This window comes from Cicer arietinum, chromosome 3 (assembly GCF_000331145.2).
Source record: "Cicer arietinum cultivar CDC Frontier isolate Library 1 chromosome 3, Cicar.CDCFrontier_v2.0, whole genome shotgun sequence".
NCBI classification, from domain to species: Eukaryota; Viridiplantae; Streptophyta; class Magnoliopsida; order Fabales; family Fabaceae; genus Cicer; species Cicer arietinum.
Genome location: NC_021162.2, coordinates 69175046 through 69197943, shown reverse-complemented (window position 1 = coordinate 69197943; position 22898 = coordinate 69175046). Strand labels below are relative to the sequence as shown.

Below are 22898 nucleotides of genomic sequence, written 5' to 3'. Positions count from 1 at the left end.
AGCGTCGTCGCCATGGTGAAAGAGAAGAGAAACAAACAAGAACAACAACGAGAGAACGCGAGGGGCAAAAAGATAATTCACTTGAAGAAACCGTTTGCACTTTGAAGCTTCACGAAAATATCGCGGATCCTTCACGCGCCGACGTTTTTAACCCAAGAGCCGGTCGTATAACCACAGCCAACAGTTTGACTCTCCCAGTTCTTAAATCTCTCCATCTTAGTGCCCAATGGGTTAACCTTTACAAGGTAGTTAGAGTAACTAACAAATTTTAAATAATAACATTTTAATTTATTTATAATTGAATTTGTTGGTAATGTGCAGGATGGTATATTTGTGCCGCATTGGAACATGAATTCGAACGGTGTGATGTACGTAACGAGAGGGAAAGGGAGGGTTCAAGTGGTAAATAACGAAGGGAAATCGGTGTTCAATGGAGAGGTAGGAAGAGGTCAATTGTTGGTGGTGCCACAAAACTTTGCGGTGGCAAAACAAGCGGGGAATGAGGGAATGGAATACGTAGCTTTTAAAACGAATGATAGAGCTGAAATAAGTACAATGATAGGGCGTAATTCGGCAATTAGTGCAACACCAGGGGAGGTTCTTGCTAATGCTTTTGGGCTTAGTCCAGAGGAAGTTATTGCGCTGAAGAATAATCGTAACGAGGGTGTTTTGGCTACTCCTGATTCTAGAATCCAGGATGGTTATATAGCCATGCTGTAATCTCGCATAACCTTTCAAATAAAGGACTACTTTTTCTTTTTTTTGTCGTAAAAGAAAATAGTGGTATATGCAATTTAACAGATTTCCTAAGTAATAACAACAGTATTTTATAAATAAAATAAAAGTATTAAGTTACATTTGGACATAATGCCCTGTTAAATTGGTCCATTCCAACTCTGTTATTCTTGAAATTAAATTAATATTTTAAAATCTCTTAATTTTAGTTAATTTCTCAAATATTTGGATGTAAATCTCTTAAGTTTGGTTAATTTCTCAAATATTTAGACATAAATATTTTTGAAGTTAAGTAAAAAATTTATAGGATTTTTTTTAATAATATTGTAAGTATTTATCATTTAAAATCATAAATTATATTTTACGTTGTTTTAAATATATTATATAATTATTTTTAATTCATAATCCGACTAAAATTGAATAATTTTAAATAGGAAATCAATTTTAAAAATAGGAGAAAATTGGAAAATCAATAATTAAACCTTTAATTTTATAATTTTTTTAGCTTATTGATTTGCTAAGGATTGATACTTCTATTTTTGTTCACTTCCTGGAGATAAAACAATTAAGATTAAGAATATTTTAACAAATAAATGATAAATGTCCTTTTAAAATTTGAAAATAATTTTTTAAAAAGGGATAAAAGCTTTTCACGAGGATTCAATATTTGAGAATGGAGCTAGTATAAGCAGAGATGTCACCCTAGTGTAAATGTGTAATGCCAGTGTTTTAGGCTGACTTGAGCTCTCCAATTGCAGATAAATATGTTCAAGTTATTTAGGCCTTACCCAATCGGCCCGATGGGCTAGGGTGAGCCCACATTTTGTCCTTACCCAATTAGTCCAGTGTAATTTAGCACCCTTCTTATTAAGAGTCTATTTTTAACTTGTAACGTAAGAACTGTATAATTATGTGCGTTTGATTTGAAAAACTCGTGACATGAGTTACCTTTGGGAATTTTCTTAGAAAGCATCTGAATGAGAACAAAAATTGATGAAAGAATTTGTGTTGGATTTGGAAACGATGGCAAATGGCAATTCTAAAAGTAATATGCCATGTTACAACCATCAAAACATTTTTACATTATATATTCATTCAAAATCAAAATCTTGAAACATTCAAAATCTCGAAGCATATTTTTCCATTATATTTTCATTCAAAATCAAAATCTTGAATGATTTAAAATCTCAAAACATTTACTATATAAGTCATTTCTCTTATACTTCATTTAGTCATTATTATAAAAATAATTACTTTTACAAATTATAAAATTTATTAAAAAAAATCAGTTAACAACTAATTTTTAGAATTTTATATTATAAAGACTAAGTTAAATTTACATTAACTTATTTGAAAATGTTCTATGTTCTATGTGATTTTGTTTTTTATTTTTTATTTATAAATAAGACTGGAAGAAATATTCAACTGACCACGTTAAATATTTATAAATTAAATGATTAAAAAATAGTTAATATTTTTTAAAAAATAATAACAAAATTTGATGATTTTTGGTTTAGTTTATAAATAGTGCGAGGATATGAAACTTTAAAGTTGTTTGTAGAATAAGAATAACCCTAATTGAATTAGTTCAAAATTTGAAATTGAATATTGAAAACGGATAGAAAGAAAAATAGTACAAGTAAAGCAAGTAGGGGTAAGTTTGTCGAAAGCACATTCACATTCACATGTCCCAAGAAAGTATAGTACAACTGCAAGCAATTGTAACGTTGAAAGTGGCATAAACCAAATTAGAAGAAATGAACATTTAGCAAGTAGAAAATGTGTTCCCTCTCAATCTCAATATCAACCACCACACTTGTGTTTTGTCTTCTTTTATTATCAGTAGTCTCATCAGCTCACCATTGGCCAGGCTTCATCTACACAAGATCCACAGGAACATGCACTCCACAGTAACTATTTCAACACGCCTTTTTTGTTTTCTTCTCAATATATTGTTATTGTAATAAAACCAATTAAATGTTGATGTTATGTTAGGTTCTGGAGCGGTAGAAAAGAGACATGGCCAAGGATGGTACCAGAAACATCAACGGTATCCAATGTGTTTGGATGGAGAGTGTACGAACGGTACAGATCAGATCTGACGTTACTTGAAGCAACGGCTAGGAATGATGAAGTGGATAACCCTTTCGGAGGGTTGTTGAAAGAAGGAACAGCGGCACTGTTAAACTCGTATGCAAGAAAAGGTTTTCCTTTTAAGCCTTGGCAGGTTAAGACTTTGGTCATCAAAGCATTTGTTTCCGACCTCGCTGCTCTTTCTCAAGCCAAACTTTTCTCTTTGGCTAATCATGCTTGTTCCTAATTTTTTATTTATTTTATCTATTCATATTATCTTATGCTCTTTTTTTAATGGGAATGGGAATCACTGCTATGTGATGTTGATTTGGAAATATGGTCGTATCAACTATCAAGTACTCGAAATTATTAATTACTTTTTCTATTAATCTTTCATTTTCTTTTTCTTTCTTTTCACTCGTGTACTTTTTCTTTCTAGACTTGGAATTGGAAGCTAAACGAAATTAGTATTTAGTCAAATTATCTAATATGGTACTTACAAATTAGCAACAAGAAGCAACACTTGAACCCCATACACTTTTGAGGGATGCGACTTAACTCTTTACCAAAACTAAGATTCAAATTTCATTTAAGAGAAATACTTATATTTACTGTCAAATTCATCTTGAAAAAAATTATATTCAATAAAGGAAACTTATCCGATGTGGTTTGGATTCTCACGTTCACAAAAATAGTACATCTTAATCAATATAAAACTTTTTAGTCCCTCAAATATTACATTTGTTACAATTTTGATTTGAAACATGTTTTTAAAATACATGACTTGTTGAGGTGGCAAAATACTAAAAATAGTGACAAATACATGTTTTTAAAATACATGACTTGTTGAGGTGGCAAAGTACAAGTGGTTTTATATCTATCCCCTTTATCAACATTAAAATAATGTATTTAAAAATAATAAAAATAACAAACATATATTTAGAAATTATAGATGAATTAAAAAAACTGAAGTTATGAAATTACAAAAATAATAAACATTTTTGTAAATTATTCTAATTTTTTTAACATATTTTTGTTATTATTTTATAAGCAGCTACGTCAACATGTTTTTATATAATACCATTTCAAAATGTCACATCTTTTTTTGCTTATAAAATTAGGTTGAGATCAAAATTTGGAGGAATAAAAAATTTGATTTTAAAAAGAAAAATAGAATATGCATAGTGAATATAAATCATTTAAATACATCGTTAACTACTATTAATAAAATAATTTTAGTAATTGAAATATATTTAATTATTAAAATCAATATAATTAATCATTTTATTAAGAATTATGGGCAACTCAGATGAGACGCCGTGGAGTAGATAATTGTTGATGATTCAGAATGTATTATTAGACACATTATGACTAACGAAATGATTTTGCTATAAAAAACATTATTGGAAGAGAGATAACATAAATAAACATAACCGTGTCCAGTAACATATACTATTGTCGAAATTTCTTTATCTAAAAATATTCTGCCCAATATAGTTGCAAATTGTACACGCAGAATCTCAGTTTATATTTAGTGGAAAAGTATATATCGGTACTGCTACATCGTTTCACACACAACTACATCATACTAGTAGTAATATTTTGTTTGCTTAATAATTAAGCTAGTTCATTGCTGTTGTGCTGGTGTGGTGGAGAATTTAGCAGCCCTTTCACTGCACCTAGCGTTATAACTAAGCCACTATGAAATGGAATAACAACACACCCATTTGAAAAACGAATCTAACCCCTCAACTCAGTTGTTATAAAGGATGCACCAAAGTTTCCTCTGCCACTTGAGTTTTATCTTAAAAACATATAATCATCCATTTCTTTGAATTGTATTGAACTCTTGCTTTCTTTTTTATTCTTCAATCATTCCATGTCCTCCTGCATAAGTCTAAGATTTCCACCTGCTAGAAAGGTATGGAAGAGCATTACTTCAAAACTTGGTAAACTTCATAACATTCGTAGATCCAAACCCATGAAAAAACACAGAAAGAAACTAAACATCTACACCACTACAATAACACCATCTACTACCCGTATCACCGCAAAGGCACCTAAGTTCGTTGCTACTAAACGTTTTCGCTGCAAAAGGTTAGCAACAGTTAGAAGTGTATTCAACAGTTTCCACAAAAAGCCTGCACCTGTTTATATTGATAAGCTCTTCAAGGATCCTCCCTGTGACTTAGTAGGGTATTTGAAGCCACAGATAGAGTTTTGCCAACCACGAATTGAAAAGGTTGCAAAAAAAGTAACAGAAGGAACAAGCAAGGGATGTGACAAAACATGCACATCAGATGATATGTGGGAGTCAGTGGCATTAGGCTCACCTCAAATGCAAGGAATTGATGAACGAGCAGAGGAGTTCATTATCAGGTTTAGACAACAGATGGCTGCACAAGAGATGTTAGCCAGAAATTTGTAGTACGTGTTATTTTTCTGTTGTTGTATAATAAGGTTGAATGAGGCGTAAGAAGAAAGCAAGAAACAAAATCTTTCTTGTTTGTTTAGATATAAAGAAAACTGGTCTTAGTATTATAGGTCTTGTGGATTATTAACAAGTAGTTTGTATGGCTATTTTATAATGTCAATTTTGTTCATCATTTTCCAATTCTTATAATTAATAATAACATTTAATGGAATAGAGAAGGTGTGTAATAATTCCAAACTCCATAAAAAGAAGAAAAAAAATTATAAAAATTATAAAAATAAATAAATAAAAACATCAAGGATTGCCACGGGCTACGGTGATAAAGCTTATTTTCTCAAAAAACACCCCTATTCGGAACTTGCATCAAAACAACATGGAGTTAGGAACACAAGTTACTAATAATTAATGTTTGATGTTTGATGCAATTGAGGGATCGGCACAACTGCATCTTGTTCTATGATCCATGACACAACAGCTAGTGGACCATTCTTTAAGAACATAACTGAGCCAGAAAACATAGTCGAAACTACTAGGATATATACTTACACTGGTAAACCATCTGCCCTAGTGGCCCTAACATCTCTCAAAAACATCATAAGACATGTTCATACATGTGATGTTGGAAGTTCATACATAAAAAAGAGATGCTATTGAGTCATTAAAACACCCTTGTGTTCCAAAAGCTAAATAACACCATAGTAACAAGATACAAAGCTGTTCAAATATCGATTTCAACTCCGCTCCTCTATGTCACTAATCATTCATTCTGTGCAATCCTTCTGGCAGCGAGAAAACAACAGAAAGGCTTGTGGCCTTGTATCAAAATGAACGCAGACAGGCCTTTTTGCCCTCTCCAAGCTTAGTTCATGAAACTATTCATTGGGTCATCATGATGTACTTTCTTCATCCTGTATGCCTCCATGTCCTCTGCGGTAACCTGTTCACACCAAATTGATTTCAAAATCTGCAACGACGGCATGTATACAAATAAAATTCTCAACCGGGTGACTTGAAAAAAAATTATACCTCATCATTCCATCTAACATTATATTTACGCTTCCGCTCATCTTTCTCTTCCCTCTTTCTTTGATCCTCCTGTAAAATACCAGAGTAATTTTTGTTACTTCTCTCTTTCTTTGATCATACCTCATCATTACAACACACAGACGCATGAAAATCCAGAATAAATTATTTTATTCTAAAAAAAGAACATACGTAGTCTAGCTAAACCCTACCATCTTCGTTTCTACAAATAACATGCAATATTTAGTTTGAGCCAATGTGTCTACATCTTGGTCATAGAGGTTGACAGAGTTATCGGCATAAAATAATAATTAGTTCGACTTTCACAGGAGGTGGAATAAGAAGAAAAAAACAGATATCAAGGAATATTGAAGCGTAACAATATATATTCACAGGAGGTAACTAACTCATATCAAGGAATATGGAAGAGTAAATAAATATATGGCTGATAGATTTATATTACCTTTTTGAGTGCGTCAGCAAGCAATTTTTCATCCAGAACTAGGTCATCTGGGACATCAGTTCCCCATGTAGCAAGCCTTTTCTCTTCCGCTGGTGCAGGATCCTCTGAATGGATTCAAGAAAATAATGATTAATAACAAGAATACAAGATGCAAACTACCACCAAGCAATTACCAAACATATACGAAATTAATAACAACAAAAGGAAGAGAATAAGGAAAAGGAGCAACAGAGATATGGGATCAGAGTACAAACCTGCAGCAGCCTCCTTACGGGCAATATTAGCTCTCATGAGATCATTTGCAGCCTCGGCGGCCTCAATACCAGCAGCACCAGTGCAATAGCTGTTACGTATTGTCTGTTTGCAGCACTTAAAACCCCATTGGTGATCCTTCCACCATGAACCCCAAACAGTTGTGTGGTTGTTAATGTAAACATCTTCTTCATACTTGCTTCTGGGGATTGCAGCTTCCTGTTAAAAGCAACAGATAAATAATTATTATCATCCAAAAAAACAACAACAACCTAAAAGAATAATCCTTAGAGATGAACAAAAACCAATTATGGAGCCCTGAGAAAATTAACAGATCACATATAAAGCCCAGCTATATATCACAGAAGCATTGTATGTAAAATTGATCTGCAACTTGAAATTGTGGGACAACAAAGATATAGAATGCATGCCTTACCTGTCCTTTAATAATTCTACCAGCACGATCATACTCAACTTGCCTCTCACTCTGACCTAGCAGAAGTTCTCTTGGAAGTTTGTCCTCATCAGCTGCATTGCCATACTTCTCAATAATAGTTTCCTTCGTATGAGACTTCAATTTCTCCTTCATGACCTTGAAATTCTTATAGAGCAATTCAGCTTGGGAAGGAGCTGCTTGCATGTGAACATCTTGTCCCTTGTCAAATGCTTCCCAAGCATGGATGTTTAATTCCTTGAACTCCAAAGCTTGACCACTATTTCTATATTGGTTATCACCCTACAGCACAAAAACTAATTTTAACCCAAATACAAGATTAATATGAAAAAGCAATAAAAAAAAACAAATCATGAAGTTCATAAAAACAATTATTCTTTGAGACAAGTTACCTCGTAAAACTTTTCATTTGGATCTGCATCTGGAAGAGGATCTTCACGCATGGACCTGGTCTTGGGATCATAATGTGCAGAATTGACATCAAGATTGAGAAGATATTTTGCTGTATCCTCTCGAATACGTAAGTTCCTGAAGGTAAAGTTATTTCAGTTAGAATCCATAAAACAAAAATAATATAATTTGATAATCGTAAATATGGGACCAATCGACTTTGCCTTGAATTTTAACAATGATAGCATCATATAAATTACCTCACAGTTCCATGTAACAAAAATAATAGAATTGAAAATCGTAAATATGGGACCAATAAACTTGGCCTTGCATTTTAACAATGATAGCAACATAAAAATTACCTCACAGTTCCTGTACTCCCACCGCCTGTTGTTCGCACACGCTTCTCAACCTTGGCAAAGTCCATTTGTTTGCTTTCATCAACCTTCGCCTCATCTACCCTTAAATCATCATCTTCTATAGCCTCATCAATGGCAGCACCCTCATCATTTTGGTCGCTCTTCTCCAATTTCTTCAGCTGTTGTTCATTCAAGTACTTCTTTCGAGCATCATCTCTGGCTTCATATCTCTCAATGACTCGGGCAAATGTAGATGGATCATACCCATTCCATCTGTCCCGTTTGCCATCATAGTCAAGCTCAATAGTTTCTATCTTCTCATCAGCAGCAATATGTTTGTTTGTATGCTTTGCTCCTACTTTTCGGGGTCTTTCCATGCATGCCTTGGAATTGTGTGTCATAGCTCCACAGCTATAAAATGAAGATGAATATTAAAGTACTAACCTAAACTTGTAAGAGATAATAGCAATCTAAATATAAGTAGAGACAAGCAAGGTTATCGAACTTGTATTAGTTTGACAGTGTTTACATGCTAGTTTTGTCACCAAAACCATGCATTCATCCAAGCTTGTAAACTAACTAGACGAATTTAGTAAAAAGATTTTGTGTGGGTTCACTTGTATTAGCTTGACGGTGTCTACATGCAAGGTAACGCATTTTTCATAAACTTATAAGAGCTAGCTCGAGAGTTTGACATCTATTGAGACAAGACACAAACACAGGGGGAAACAAAATTAAAGGATGATCCAAGACAAATGTAGCCAAATACTAAATTTCATTTTCTTATTAAGTTGATAGACAAGAATCATCCATCATATTTGGAGGCCCAGCAAACACACACATACACATACACATGCCTTGAGAAATACTGAATGAATAACTTACTTCTCACATGCACCTTTCCTGTACTTGCTGGCCTGAAAAGTTTTAGCACCTCTATCATACCATGATTTGGTGTAATTGGGATCAGATTTCCATTTCCTTTGATGTTTCAAACTCTACAATAGAAGGAAAAATAATCATAAGAATAAGTTGACTTTTAGATGTCAAATATAGCTAAAAATTTTATATGCATCTCAAAAACTAATAAAGAAAAATTAGAGGTAGGGGAAGGCAAAACTTACAGGTCTCTCAGCATTAAGATACCAAGGTGCAGATGACATATACTGAGGAATATGGGGATTAATTTCCTTCCCATCTTCATCAAGCTCAGCAGGCGCAAGCCCGGCTTTACGTGCTTCCTCAAGTTCAATCTGTTTTCGATGATCCTCCCTGGACTTGAATGCCACTGCAATTCAACCCGTAGAAGTTTAATAAACATGTAGAAACCGTCTAATTAAGGCACAACACAAGGAAAATTGGGAAGTCCATAATCAGATTTAAATTATTATAATTAAAAAGAAGCAAAAGCAACTCATGAAACAAGGATGCAACGAGTTTTAAATCCATGATCGCTGGCCCAATTTTTACAAAAATAAAATAAAATAAAACAAAATTATATTATTCACATTTTCAAGACCCTGCCAGGATTACCGGGCCTCGTATTATACCTACTAATGAAACAAATTTAGTATTTGAGTAATAGCTACCAATTGAAGTCTATGTATGATTTCGACCTGAATAATTATCTGGATATAATTGAATAAAACAACAGCAACTTCCCATGGGAAAAAGGAGAAAGAAAAGCCCAATCGGAACAAAAATTTGCATTCATAGCATATTAGCATGTGAACATTTGGTCTATAGAGAGATTTACAAAAAAATTACTCCAAAAACAATAATCGAATGATATAAAACGGGATTAATAACCTAAACCTAAAAGAATTATAATTCTTAAAAAAAACCATCAAAATTGAATTGGAGAAAAAGAGGTATACCTGAAGCTGTTGCCATGTTGAGATAACACTTGTTAAAATTAAATATTGAAACCAAGATGGAGAAACAGATTCACTCTGATTTGTATCAGGTCACTGCAATTTATACCCTTTTGTCTATGCAATCTTAATGCTAATGTTAGTTATGATGATAATAAAGGCGGTGATATCTTTTTTTTCCTTCTTAAACGACTGCGTTTCGATGTGTGTTGCCGTATAAGGCCCATTGATACGCTTGAGTCAGAATTATATTGGGCTTTTCCAGAAGCCCGAATGTATTACTCAAGCCTTTTTTAGGGTGATGCTATCCACAGCCCTTGATTTTCTACTCAAAACCTCTACTACTCTTAAAAAATAAAAATGCTATTAACATACTATGTTTAACACACATTCTCAACACAATTCTTCTTATTGATTTAAATTTCATGACTCCTACTAAGATCTACATAATTTAGGGGTTCTTATTTAAATTTAAACCAATAAATATGTGTGTTAAAAAATGTGTTTTTAGTACTTTTTTTTTAAAATAAAAATTCTAATATTTTTCTATTTTATTTGTCCATTTTTCGATATCACTCGTCTTTACTCTTCTTAGTCTAGATACCCCACTTCTCTTGCCCTTGATACAATATAAATAGCTCAAACACCCAACTTCAAAACCAAATCTTTAAATGGTTGCATATTATCAAAGGCTTCGTCAATAAATCAACAAGTTGAATATAATTGAAAAAGGAAACAAATAAATGAAATCAGTTTGCAACTTTTGACGGACAATATGTTGATCGATTTCAATATATTTTGTGTTTTCTTAAAAGCGTGTTTTTGTTGTTATGTAACATAAAGATTGACTATTATAATACAACAAAATGGAATGGGTAAATGGACCCTGACACTGATATTAAATAATTCGTAAATGAGAGAATTCGAAGTCTAAAATTGCATTAATTCAAATTATACATACATACAAAGAGTAGTTAGTTTCGTGTATAAATAGAAGCAATTATAACTAACTATAAATGAGACAATACATGTCTAAGTCACGTAGAAAACTAAAATAATCATCCTAATGATAATAATAATAACAATAATTACAGTAATACTAATAATAATAATTTTAGAAAAAAATTAAAAGAATAACATGATATACAATCATATATCATTCCAATCACTTTTTTTTTTATTTTTAAAAATATTTAACAGTTTGTCTAATTTTGGAAAAATAAATAAATTTTTCCTTATCCTCCAAAATCGACCTCTCAAACATATCTCAGGAAATACAAACCCCTCCTCAATAGAGTTGAATCAATAAAATTGATGTAACTCTTAACAATGAAACAAAAACATGATTTGTGTTCCATTGGATGAACACATAAGTTACAATACTATTTAAGAATAACAATGATAGTTAAGTTGATTATAATTCTAGCGTTATTTCCTCAGCTCTCGCATAAACATCGTGCCAAAAGTCCATGTCTTCTTCACATATATTCAATGAATTACTAAAATTAAAGACTCCTTCTTCAGTCCCTATGGAAGAGAATGAATCTTCAGCACCAATTATGTTATCCAAAAGACCACTTGTCTCAGTATTAGAATTATCAGATGACAACACTTCCGACCAAAAATCTTCATCCAATGCAAGATTATTTTGTGCCGAATCAACACCATCGTTATTATTTATGAACACGTCATGATTATTATTAGTAGCAATGCTACTATTATTATTATGGGAGGACATGTCACTAGAACATTGTGGCCTATAATCGTCATCGTGATTATTTTGTTCTTGTTTGGTGTCTTGGTCTGATTTGGAGGCGTCCAAATCAAAGTCCAACTTGGTTTGTTTTTTGTTTTTCTTTGGGATGTTGTTATGGGCTTGTGGCAGCCTTTTCTTCAAGTGGGTGTGCCAAATGTTTTTTATCTCGTTGTCTGTGCGGCCTGGTAATCTTGCTGCAATAGCTGACCATCTGCATCATCATTAAACCATCAGTTAATTAAATATTTGCATAACAAGATCATGATCTATGGATTCTTGATTTAAAAATATTAAAATTATTAAATAATGGGGATCCCCTGTTTCACAATATTAATAATAATGCTATGTGATAATCTATGATGATTTTTTATTATAAAGAAATATAAGTGTACAATCTATCAAATCTTGTTTTATACTCTTGTCAAGAAATTCACATTTTTAGCGTGAAAAAGGGATATCTTTATATTTCCATATAATCCAAAAATTAGATATTCAAATCGAATACAGCTTTATAATAATTTATAAAGAGGCGTATCATTCACTTTATAAATTGATTTTGTAAATGAATTAAGTCTAATATAAAATTCAGAATAATATCAGAACCAATTCGATTAAGTTATCTGTTATTTATATACACACGCGTCAAACTCAAAAGTACTGAATATAATAAAATATATTGAGAAAAATTCAAATTTCACATAAATAAAAGATAAAATTCTATAATAATTTATAAAAAAATATGTTGGACGTAAGAGGATGTATAAAAAAAAATTTATATAAATAAAAGATAAAATTTTATAATAATTTATAGATTCTCATCTTATAAACCAATTTTATAAGTATGAAATAGGTCCAACATAAAAGTTAAAAGTTAAGATATTTGATCAATAATACTAAATAAATATGAACACAATGATGCTAACATTTTAAAGAGGCTGCATAGATATACGTATCTCTCAGTATCTGGTTGGTTATGATTTTGCTTCCCTTAAAACCGAAGATAAATAAATAAAAACAGTGGGTCAAACCATTATTCCTTTGTTTAAGTAAAAAATAAAAGAGGTTGTAAAGAAAGAATATTTAATTTATTGAATCATTTCTTGCGTGAACATATCTATCTATTACACTCTGATCAATCAATCAAAACCTTCAAATAGTAAGTTTAACACGATTTTAAATATGTTCATAATATACTGAACTTGCATTCAATAAACATACTACTTAATTTATGTGCATTAGTATATTTTCATTAGTTAAAGTTTATGAATACTACTACTATGTCATATGTCGTCCTCCATCAGTTCGATGCTACAGAGCACAAAACAACTTGACCTATGTATAGAAAAATCAAGATTTATATATATTTATTATTAAAGAATATAAGCACTCGGATTAAATTCCGTGTGAAATCTTATTTCTTAGTATAGTTTTTAAGATTTAAACATCTTTGTTTTGGGTAAATGGATTATCTTTTCAGTTAAGTTGAAGTTAACTAACTTGGATGGAACGATTTTTTTTTTTAAATAATGTAAAATGCATTGTAATTAAGAGATAAGAGAAGAAGAAAAAAGATTGTATTAATCTAAGTGGGGAAAATATAATAATTAGTTTACCTGTTTCCCAACATTTGATGCAAATTGATTATTTCATCCTCTTCTTCTTTGGTGAAATTACCTCGTTTGATATCTGGCCTTAGATAGTTTATCCACCGCAATCTACAACTCTTTCCACATCTTAACAACCCTGTTGATCAAAGTAATTAAATTTAAGAAAAACTATCAAATGTATTTTCATGAGAGTAATACTATGTAACATGAATTCCTAAATATGTTATTTAATATTCTTCAAGTTAATTCGTGCAAGGCTATGCATTAGAAAACGTACCAGCTTGTTTAGGCAGAGCACGCCAATTGGAATGGCCATAAGTGTTTATGTGGTCGATGAGGATTTTATCTTCTTCTGGAGTCCATGGTCCTCTCTTCAAACCCATTTTCTCACAGCATGGAGCCCTTCCCATTTTGGAATCAAAATCCAAATTATGTGTTGTTTTGGATTTTCTAAAGCTTTAACTCAAGGGCCTCTCATGTTTATATAAATATATATATAGTACTAATTAAAATACCAAGTTGATCAAAAGGTACATGACACTAAAGTTGACATCGTTGAAACTTCAAATCTCACACGAGCAATCTTAGGTGCTTTAATTTTCCGTCAAAAACAAAACAAACGTGCTTTCATTTTTTATTTTTAATTTATGAGTTACATATATTTTTACTCTATATAAAATTATTATATTTTAAATTTAAATTTTAAATAAAATTTATTCACTTTTAATTCTTATGTTAACTTTATATAGACTTTTTTTTTATGATTAAAATTATCTATTTTTTGCATCAATATAAAAATCAAAATAAAGACTAGAAGTGAGACAAAAATATTGGGACGAAGCTGTTTAGAATATTTTTATAAAACTTTTAATTTAATATATCAATCGCTGTTTTAAGAATTGTGTACGATCATTTGTATAAGTGTATGTCTCTTTCTCTTATTTTTAATCAAAATAATATCAAAGTATAGAAACAAAAATAATAATTATAAACATCTCAATTATGTTGGTATTTGAATAAGTCTAAGTCTCTTTCGTTTAATTAGTATTTTATTTTAGAATAGATATTATTTTTGTCCTTCAAAGTAATAAAATAGCAATTTTAGTCATTTAAATTTAAAAATACTAATTTTATTTTCAAATTTTGTATTACAATTTTAAAAAATTTATGTTTTTTATATAACAAAAGATTATTTAAGTAAACATACATGTTTTTTTTTATCAATTGGTATTCTTTTATTTAAAAAATTAATTTATTGTTTCTTAAATTTAAGAGATTATATTGGTCAACTCTTAGAATTTTATGGAATAAAATAATTGTTGGGTCTTTTTATTTTATTTGTCAAAAAAAAAAAAACGTGGGGATGTGCCTAATATATGTAGCTGTCGACAGCGTGACATTTAACGTGCATTCACTATATACGAGGCTAATACTAATAGTCCTTGTTCACTTCAACATGTATATGTACCCCACTTTGGCTTACTGTCTTTTATTCTTATCTTAGTGAAATGAACTCTTAAAAGTAATAACTTAGTGAAATGGTGAATACTAACTTTAACAAGTCTTCAATTAACTCGTCTCTCCAGTTATAACTTGAACCGGTAATTAAAGTATTTTCATAAATAGTCTATTCTGATTGTTACGGGTTGATTCAATCCGGTTGATTTTAAATTTATTAAAAATAGATATATTCAAATTGAATTACGTTAAATCTAATTTAATTGTAATCAATTCAATCGGTTCAAGTTTATAATAATTATTCATTTTTTAATAGTTATTTAATTTAATTGTGGTTCAATTGATTGTATAATTGGTTTGAAGGTTTAACCAACTCACGTCCAATTAAACCATTGCTTGTAACTTAGGTTGCAACACGCGACAACCCACATCGTTTATCCCATCCCACCAACAATACGCCTAAAGCACAGCAGGATGGGCCAACTTAGGTTGTATATTGACACCCCTATCCTCCAATACTTCAAGCACTAAATTTCAATTTTAATTTTAATTTGATCCTAAAAAACATAAAAGTTATCATTATTAAAAATAGGCAAAATAAATAAGAAAGAGGCTAATAAAAATATGTGTAATGGCTAAACAAATTAAATATTGGGAGATTATATAAAAACTGATGAATGAGGTTTATAGATTTTATTTTGACTTCTCTTGTTACAAAGAAACTGAAAAAGTGTAAAAATAATAGAAATTTGAATATCAATAATCAATAAAGTAATCATTAGAAGACAAACTTAAGTGACGAATTTCAATAAAGATGATTTTTTTTATAAAAATATTATACAAATAAAAATAAATGTACTTTAACATAAAAAACAAAAACAAAAAATTCTTATTCATTTCAAAGCAACTCTCCAACAAGTAAACTGTACGTCAATTCTTGCTTTTCTCAAACATCCCAAGTGATAAGATATAAAAGATTAGAAGAAAAAAATCACAAATTAGAGTAAAATAGAATTATAATTTGTGAATGTTAATATATATATATATATATATATATATATATATATATGAGATAGAGAAAATCTAACTCTTCAACTGTCTACATCAAAAAATTTAATTTTAGTGTCTTAGTTAGACTCTTCGAATTCTACAATTATGGATATAATTATTTGATTTTATTTTATTTTTATTAAATCACATATTTTTATTTAATTTTTCATATTTATAATTATTTTTCAATAACTCTTGTATATAATTTAATTAATATAAAATTTTATGTTAATATTTATATATATGATTAAATATGGTTTTAGTCTCTCTAAATATTTAACTTTATTTTTGAGTCATTCTAAAAACTAATTCAAACTTTAGTTCTTTTATATTTTTCTGTTAACAATTTTAGTTTTAGATTTTTTACGTGAATCTTTTTAATAACATATAATTGATAAGACTTTAAATATTTTAATAATTATTTATTGAATATTAATTAATTTATCTATAACTTGACTCTTTTTAATAATATATAATTAATAAGACTTTAAATATAATTAATTTAATAATTATTTATTGAATATTACTTAATTTATCTATAATTTTAAATTAAATAATAACTTATTAAATATAAAATTAAATGGTTAAGTTATTAAGTTGCCGACATTTTAAAGTCTTTAAAAGATTAAAATTCGAATGAATTTTTTTAGAGAAATTAAAAATGAAAATTGATATGTTTAGTTAGACTAAAAATATATTTAATTTTTATTTATATATACCTAAGTAAATTGTTTTTTTATACCCTTAAAAATTTAAAGCCTTAAACAATCGTTTATTTCAACCGCCTTTAAAATCACCTATCTTTCCGTCACTCATCAGATTGACGCGTTAACTTGTGAATGACAAAAATAAATTATTGACTATACTAATTATTAGAAAAGTGTACTAGTCATAAATAAAAGAAACTTTAAAATCAATCAATTAAAAATTAACATAATCCAACAATCATTATTACATAAACAATAAAACTCTAAATTTGACCGTAACAAGAAAATAGACCAAAAAACTATTAAAAAAAAAGAATGATATTTCTTAAATTGGCTTGATGTCCCAACTAATCTTTCATGGTCTGTTATTTTAATAGGTTAAATAAAATAAACGAATTTAAATGACGAGGTCAAAAACTTCAACTCATTCTTAAGTTTTGTTTAGTAAAATTAGTTTATATTGGATTACTTATACATATTCTTTATTATAAACACCATTTGAGAAAGAAAAAAAAAATCTTAAATATAAGTACTCTTTTAATTTATTAGGTACATTTATTATTTTATTTCTTTCAAACATAACCCTCAGTAAAACAACTAATTGGTCTTAAAATATGAAGAAAAGAAAAAATCAAATTTAACACATTTAAATACAAATGTTATTTTAAAAACATTAACATATAAAATAAATACCTTAACTATCATACAAATTTTCTTAACAAATGTTAAGCTAATTAAAGTGTTTGGTAAAATTAATTTAAACTGTAAAATATCATTCTTAATTAAAAATAAATTTAATTAATTAATGTTCAAAATATTTTAATAGTAGTTCTAGATTTACTTTTTTACTAATTTAATATTTACCAATCTGACATATTTATTTATTTATTTTAATTGATCTGATATAATTTTTATTTATTTATACAGTTTAGTTTAAAATAAATAAAATATTTACTTTAAAATATTAATTATTTAAAAATTATAATTACTTATAAATAATTTAAAATTATAATAAATAAATTATTTACTTTAAATTATATAAATTATTTATTTAAATTTAATTACAGTAATAAAAATAAAATAAAAATAATAATAAATTATAAATTCATAAATCACTTGAATTAATTTATAGAAAAAACACTATAAACTACAAATTATAAGTTTATAAATAATTGTTACTATAAACTATTTTTTTTTCTTATCAAACACAACCTAATAGATGCCTCAATAGACCCTAACTAACAAGAAGTAGGATTTGGTGATTAAAATATCCCAACCAATCACTTTGACTAGTTTACTTGGTACGCTGGCCGTGTGGTTCATACTTCATAGGGTCACGGCAAATTAATTTATCCCCTACCAATCACTTTTTTAGTTTGGCAATTTCCCTTTTTAATCCAACACTAAACATTAAAAACACACACGCAACAACAAACTTTGATCAAAGTCTCATAAAATATTGTGTAAGTTAAGATTCACCTGTTTTAGTTTGACAATTCTAACGTAATGTAAATAAATATTATTACTGAAAGAAAACACTTTAAGCAGTGGCTTTTTCTTTTTCGTTTTATATGATACATGTCTAAAAAGGCGTCAAAAGAATGATGTTAGTTTGCCCCATATATACCTCATGATCAAAGTTGGTAACACCTTTTTTTTTTGGGGTACAAAGTTGGTAGTATTTTATTATTCTATAGTAGTAAGATTTATTATATTGGTTCTTTTACATACAAAATATATTTTTTTCTTTTGGATTGAACATAAACCAAATTGTAGATTAATCATGAATGCATGAATTAATTAGTAGTAATAATATAACTGGGACAATTTGTAAGTGTTAAGTAACAAGACAAGTCAAAGATATTAGTTACAATATTTAAGACTTCAGGCAACCAAAGTTGACAAACCCTTCGACACTACTATGCTTGTACTTCATTTTTCTAGGGGGTTTGAACTCATTCTCTTATAGACTTTCAAACTTTGAAGCAGTGTTGTGGGAATTGAAAAAAATATAAAAGTTTTATATATGAAAGATATCACACTAGTTGTATTTAGAGGTGAAGTTATAAATTTTGTAGTGTATCCTAAAGAATATTCAATTTTGAAAATGAGAGAGAACGCTCTCAAATCGACCATCGCATGCGTGCCGATTCCGTTCGGTTGAGTGGAGTTGAGCTTGGACTTTTTTTTTTATTAGTATGATATATTGTATTCATATTTATATAATATTTTTAATGTTTTCTTAACATTACTAATTAGTTTAATTTAATCTACTTTTTTTTTATTATTTCTTATATTTCAAACCTAATTAATCATTGTTATTTCATAATGTTAAATAATAGTATATTATGTTATATATTTTGCATCAAAGATAAACTGTCGAAGAAAATGATGACAATTAGTATCTCAAATTACTGATCATATTTAAAAATATTGTTCAAATATTATTAGCAACTCTAATCAACTTTTGTAATTATTTTTCTTCATAAGTGTAGTACTTTTAATGAATTAATTTTATTATTAATTATTTTTTTACTTTTTTTAATCAAATAAAACTAAAAAATATAGGTAGCACACTGTACCCTCTTAAAGAGCGACCTCCCTTCTTTAAAAAAAAAAAATACAAAATCGTCATTTAAAAAGTTGAAGTACTATATAAAACCGTCTTTCTAAAATCCGACTTTCTAATAGTGTTATGGTATATTTGGTATTTAAATTTAAAAGTGAAGTTAATTGGTATATATATTTTTCAAAAATGAGTAATTTAAATAAAAAATCCCACAATGTTTTCTTTCGAAGATTAGATAAAATATTTTTTATAGAGTATTTTTTATTTTGAGTAGATATATCATCCTCTCACTGTAAATTTAATTTATAAAAAAGAAATAAAAGAATAATTGAAAATACTTTCTTATAAAATATATTAGTCGATATATTGGAATTGAAAATACTTTCTTACAAAACGAAGAAGATACAATTTAATGAGTTTGATAAGTCTTTTTACTTTGTTTGCTTCCAATTTTCAACAAGGGAACACGTTTGAACCATATAATTCAATTTTAGCTGAAAGCATTTCCAATTTTCAACAAGCAAATAATTTGAACCATATAATTCAATTTTAGCTGAAAGCGTTTACTCAAAAAAGACTAAAGTGCAACTAGTAGTGTAAGGGTCAACATTTTACGTCTGTCCAACTTAAAAAGTATATTCTATTTGTCTATATACACACACTAGCAACTAGAAAACACACTAATTAGACAACAAATTAAGACACAAATTGGATTTTGGTGTATTGGTGTGTATTCATCTTGCTCCATGCAAGTAATTTGATAACACTAACTGGAAAAGAATTAAATGAAGCATACAAAACGAATTCATTTGGCCAAACCCGTTATTAAAAATACTTTACACTGAAATGATTACACTTTAGTATTTTCCAATATTAATTCATAGAATTAGTGGCTCTTCAGATCCTCTTAGATATTATCCCGGCAAAAGTTGAAAGTTAAAATAGAGAGAGAGAAAGGTAAAGCTTAAGTGTTCCCTTATTAATATGGGACAATTCTGTTGTTGTAAGCATTAGACTGTTCTTATGTGTTTTCAGCTTCTTCATCGTTTTCACCTGACATCTCTTCCAACGATTTTCCATTTGCCTCAGGAACCAAGAAAGTAAAACAGAAGCCCAAAATGTTAATCACACCCAATACAATCAGTGAATTCTTCACACCAATACCTGCAGGGTACCCTGCATCTGCTTTGCTCTTGTCCTTGTTTTGTGCCAAATACAAGAACCCAAATGCACCAACTATAGCCCCAAGTTTTCCCGCTGCTGATGATATTCCATGACAAGTAGATCGGAATCTAGCAGGAAAAATCTCTGCCGGCACGACAAATGTTGTAGCATTAGGCCCAAAATTTGCAAAGAAGAAAGTCAAGGAATACAATACCACAAATCCTATTCGGTGATCCTTATGAGTCCAATGTTCATAAGGAATAGCAAGAGCAAACATGAAGACAGTCATAAAGAAGAATCCCATTAATTGAATTGCGAATCTTCCTATCCTATCAATGAGAGCCACTGTAAACCAGTAGCCTGGAACAGTACTGCATAAAGCAATAAGTGTTTGAGCTCTTGCAATTTTGTAAACCTCCTCAAGTGCATTCATGGTTTGTGCAGGAGGTATCCAGCCAATTGCGCTAAAAATATCCTTTTGGAAGAGATTTTGGCTATAAAATGCAATATCAAGCAAGAACCAAGTGCTTGCTGTACCAAGTAGATGTAGTCCATGACGATTGAAGAACTCTTTTGAGAACAAGCCATATGGTTTAGCCATTTCCTGTGCCTCTTTCTGAGGTTCAACTTGAATCTCAACCTGCATAACCTTGGACATGTCCGCTGCAGCCTGCGCTGTATTGTTAGCAACTAGAGCAGTGTAACGAGCAGTTTCGGGCATCTTCGTCCGCCAATAGTAAGTTAATGCAGCTGGAAGTGCTCCTACCATCACAATTATTCTCCAAATGTAATCTGCTTGTGGAACAGTTGAACCAACTGGATCCACCTCATAAGGAGGAGAATCAAACTTGGCCTTGAATGCAACTGAGACTATGATTGCAAATACACCACCTCCCAAGATTCCAAAACCCTGCATGGCAAAGACAGCAGCAATGAAGGCACCTCGAGTCTTCTTATTAGAATACTCTGACATTATGGTAGCCGAAAGTGGGTAGTCTCCACCAATACCAAAACCAAGCCAGAAGCGGAAGAAGCAAAGAGTTGCCATGACAGATTTTGGACTGTGTCCAAAAGAAAGACCAGAACCAATGGAGCAAATTACCATCATCATGAGGGTCATTCCATAGACTTTTTTCCTACCTAACTTATCACCAAGCCATCCAAAGAAAAGTTGTCCAGAAAGTGTTCCACAAAAAGCCACACCATTTACAGCAGCTGCTACATTGGGAGGCAATGTACCTGGCTTCGCTGCACCATCAACGTGGTAATATATGCGACCGAGTAACTTGGTAACAAGTGATATACAAAACAGATCATATGCATCCGTGAAGAAGCCCATCCCAGCTATGATGATTGCAGTGAAATGGTACCATTGTGTTTTAGCTGCATCTAACGCATTTAGCACCTGAATTTCCTTTGCCATCACTTTTCAAGCTAAAATAACAAGATTCCTTATGTGTATATTTGCTATTCCCTGCAAAACTGAAAACCAGAATTAGATTTTTTACTCAAGTGTGGGATTTTTATATATTATTCTTAGTTACTATTGCGAATATAAGCATAGCAGATCAGATTGACGCTATGAATACTCTTATCTATTATTTATAAATACTTTGTCAAACCTTAACTTTTTCAATATAAGATCCACCACTTATAAACACTTTATCGCATTTTATTTTATTCAATGTGAGACTCATAATAGATGCAGAAAAATAACATGATATAAATGTGAAGTCCTATCAAATGAATTAACTAATACACTACCTGGGAAACATATCCCGAAATTAAAATGCTATCTACATTTTATACCCTCACAAATTGATTTTACGAGAAAAAATTACACATAATTTACCACAACAGAAACATAAAATTAAAAGATTTGTTCTCATTAAAAATTAATTAAAAAAAACTCGTTGAATTAATTTTTATTAGGAACAAATTAAGAAACGGTGATTTGATTCTGTTAAAAATAGATGAATCTTAATCACGATGATTTGAATATGTATATAATGTTGGAAATTGGATCCGATTAATGTCAGAACAGAAACATCTATGGAGTAATAAATAAGATCAAATCAGCATGACATGAACATGCACATGCATCATTAATGATTATTGAATGTGTGACAGTGGCATGACATGATGATATAAAAAGAAAATGAGTGGAGAAAGAAAAAGGGCAATTGTAAAAGTACTAACCTGGTAGTGCAAGAAGATTATTATAGAAATGTTAAGTACAAGGAATGAGGAGAAGAAAGAAAGTAAATAAGGAGAAAGAAATGGTGAATGTATGGGTGTGCGGGAAATAAGTGAAGGGAGTGATAACAATTTATAAGGCAACATAACGAGTTTAGTTTAGTTTGGTTTCATAATTACAAACCAAATATTCCATCAGCATATACCCACTTCAGGGTTGACCAAACATTTATAGAGGCCAAAAATAAAATCTGAAATCATGTATAGATGAAAAAAATAGAGATCTTCTAATGTTGACAATAATATTTTATTATAATTTTATTTAAATATTTTA

The 22898-nt window shown here is 29.8% G+C and overlaps 6 protein-coding genes across 7 annotated transcripts in view; 3 read left to right on the top strand and 3 right to left on the bottom strand.

Moving 5' to 3' along the window:
• Nucleotides 1-758, top strand: part of LOC101489055 (legumin type B) — a 2343-nt gene extending 1585 nt beyond the window's left edge. Inside the window, exons 4-5 of the mRNA XM_073365899.1 lie at nucleotides 6-245; nucleotides 322-758. Coding sequence (XP_073222000.1) covers nucleotides 6-245; nucleotides 322-720 — 639 coding nt within the window. The 3' untranslated portion in view covers nucleotides 721-758. The remainder of the gene's footprint in view (nucleotides 1-5; nucleotides 246-321) is intronic.
• A 1568-nt stretch (nucleotides 759-2326) lies between these two features.
• LOC101488274 (protodermal factor 1) lies at nucleotides 2327-3204 on the top strand. The gene is made up of 2 exons (XM_004493720.4): nucleotides 2327-2645; nucleotides 2731-3204. Exons 1-2 carry the CDS (start codon nucleotides 2515-2517, stop codon nucleotides 3053-3055), a joined length of 456 nt encoding a protein of 151 aa, XP_004493777.1. The 5' UTR covers nucleotides 2327-2514; the 3' UTR covers nucleotides 3056-3204.
• A 1338-nt stretch (nucleotides 3205-4542) lies between these two features.
• On the top strand, nucleotides 4543-5414 carry LOC101515523 (uncharacterized). Its single transcript, XM_004493719.4, has one exon. It carries the CDS (start codon nucleotides 4688-4690, stop codon nucleotides 5234-5236), a length of 549 nt encoding a protein of 182 aa, XP_004493776.1. The 5' UTR covers nucleotides 4543-4687; the 3' UTR covers nucleotides 5237-5414.
• A 207-nt stretch (nucleotides 5415-5621) lies between these two features.
• On the bottom strand, nucleotides 5622-10219 carry LOC101515202 (pre-mRNA-splicing factor SLU7-B-like). The gene is made up of 10 exons (XM_004493718.4): nucleotides 10061-10219; nucleotides 9308-9471; nucleotides 9069-9181; nucleotides 8187-8594; nucleotides 7827-7962; nucleotides 7417-7716; nucleotides 6983-7199; nucleotides 6729-6832; nucleotides 6269-6337; nucleotides 5622-6179 (listed from the first exon to the last, which is right to left on the bottom strand). Exons 1-10 carry the CDS (start codon nucleotides 10074-10076, stop codon nucleotides 6102-6104), a joined length of 1605 nt encoding a protein of 534 aa, XP_004493775.1. The 5' UTR covers nucleotides 10077-10219; the 3' UTR covers nucleotides 5622-6101.
• A 963-nt stretch (nucleotides 10220-11182) lies between these two features.
• Nucleotides 11183-13921, bottom strand: LOC101514876 (transcription factor MYB14). Its single transcript, XM_012713911.3, has 3 exons — nucleotides 13698-13921; nucleotides 13427-13556; nucleotides 11183-12024 (listed from the first exon to the last, which is right to left on the bottom strand). Exons 1-3 carry the CDS (start codon nucleotides 13828-13830, stop codon nucleotides 11472-11474), a joined length of 816 nt encoding a protein of 271 aa, XP_012569365.1. The 5' UTR covers nucleotides 13831-13921; the 3' UTR covers nucleotides 11183-11471.
• A 6087-nt stretch (nucleotides 13922-20008) lies between these two features.
• On the bottom strand, nucleotides 20009-22687 carry LOC101514235 (inorganic phosphate transporter 1-4). 2 transcript variants are annotated; one of them, XM_012713919.3, is made up of 2 exons: nucleotides 22568-22687; nucleotides 20009-21842 (listed from the first exon to the last, which is right to left on the bottom strand). In XM_012713919.3, the coding sequence occupies exon 2, from the start codon at nucleotides 21789-21791 to the stop codon at nucleotides 20226-20228; it is 1566 nt and encodes a 521-aa protein (XP_012569373.1). In that variant the 5' UTR covers nucleotides 21792-21842; nucleotides 22568-22687; the 3' UTR covers nucleotides 20009-20225. The 2 variants fall into 2 exon arrangements, with proteins under 2 accessions (XP_012569373.1, XP_012569374.1); XM_012713920.3 differs by having other exon boundaries at nucleotides 20009-21850; nucleotides 22568-22683.
• Nucleotides 22688-22898: the final 211 nt, after the last annotated feature.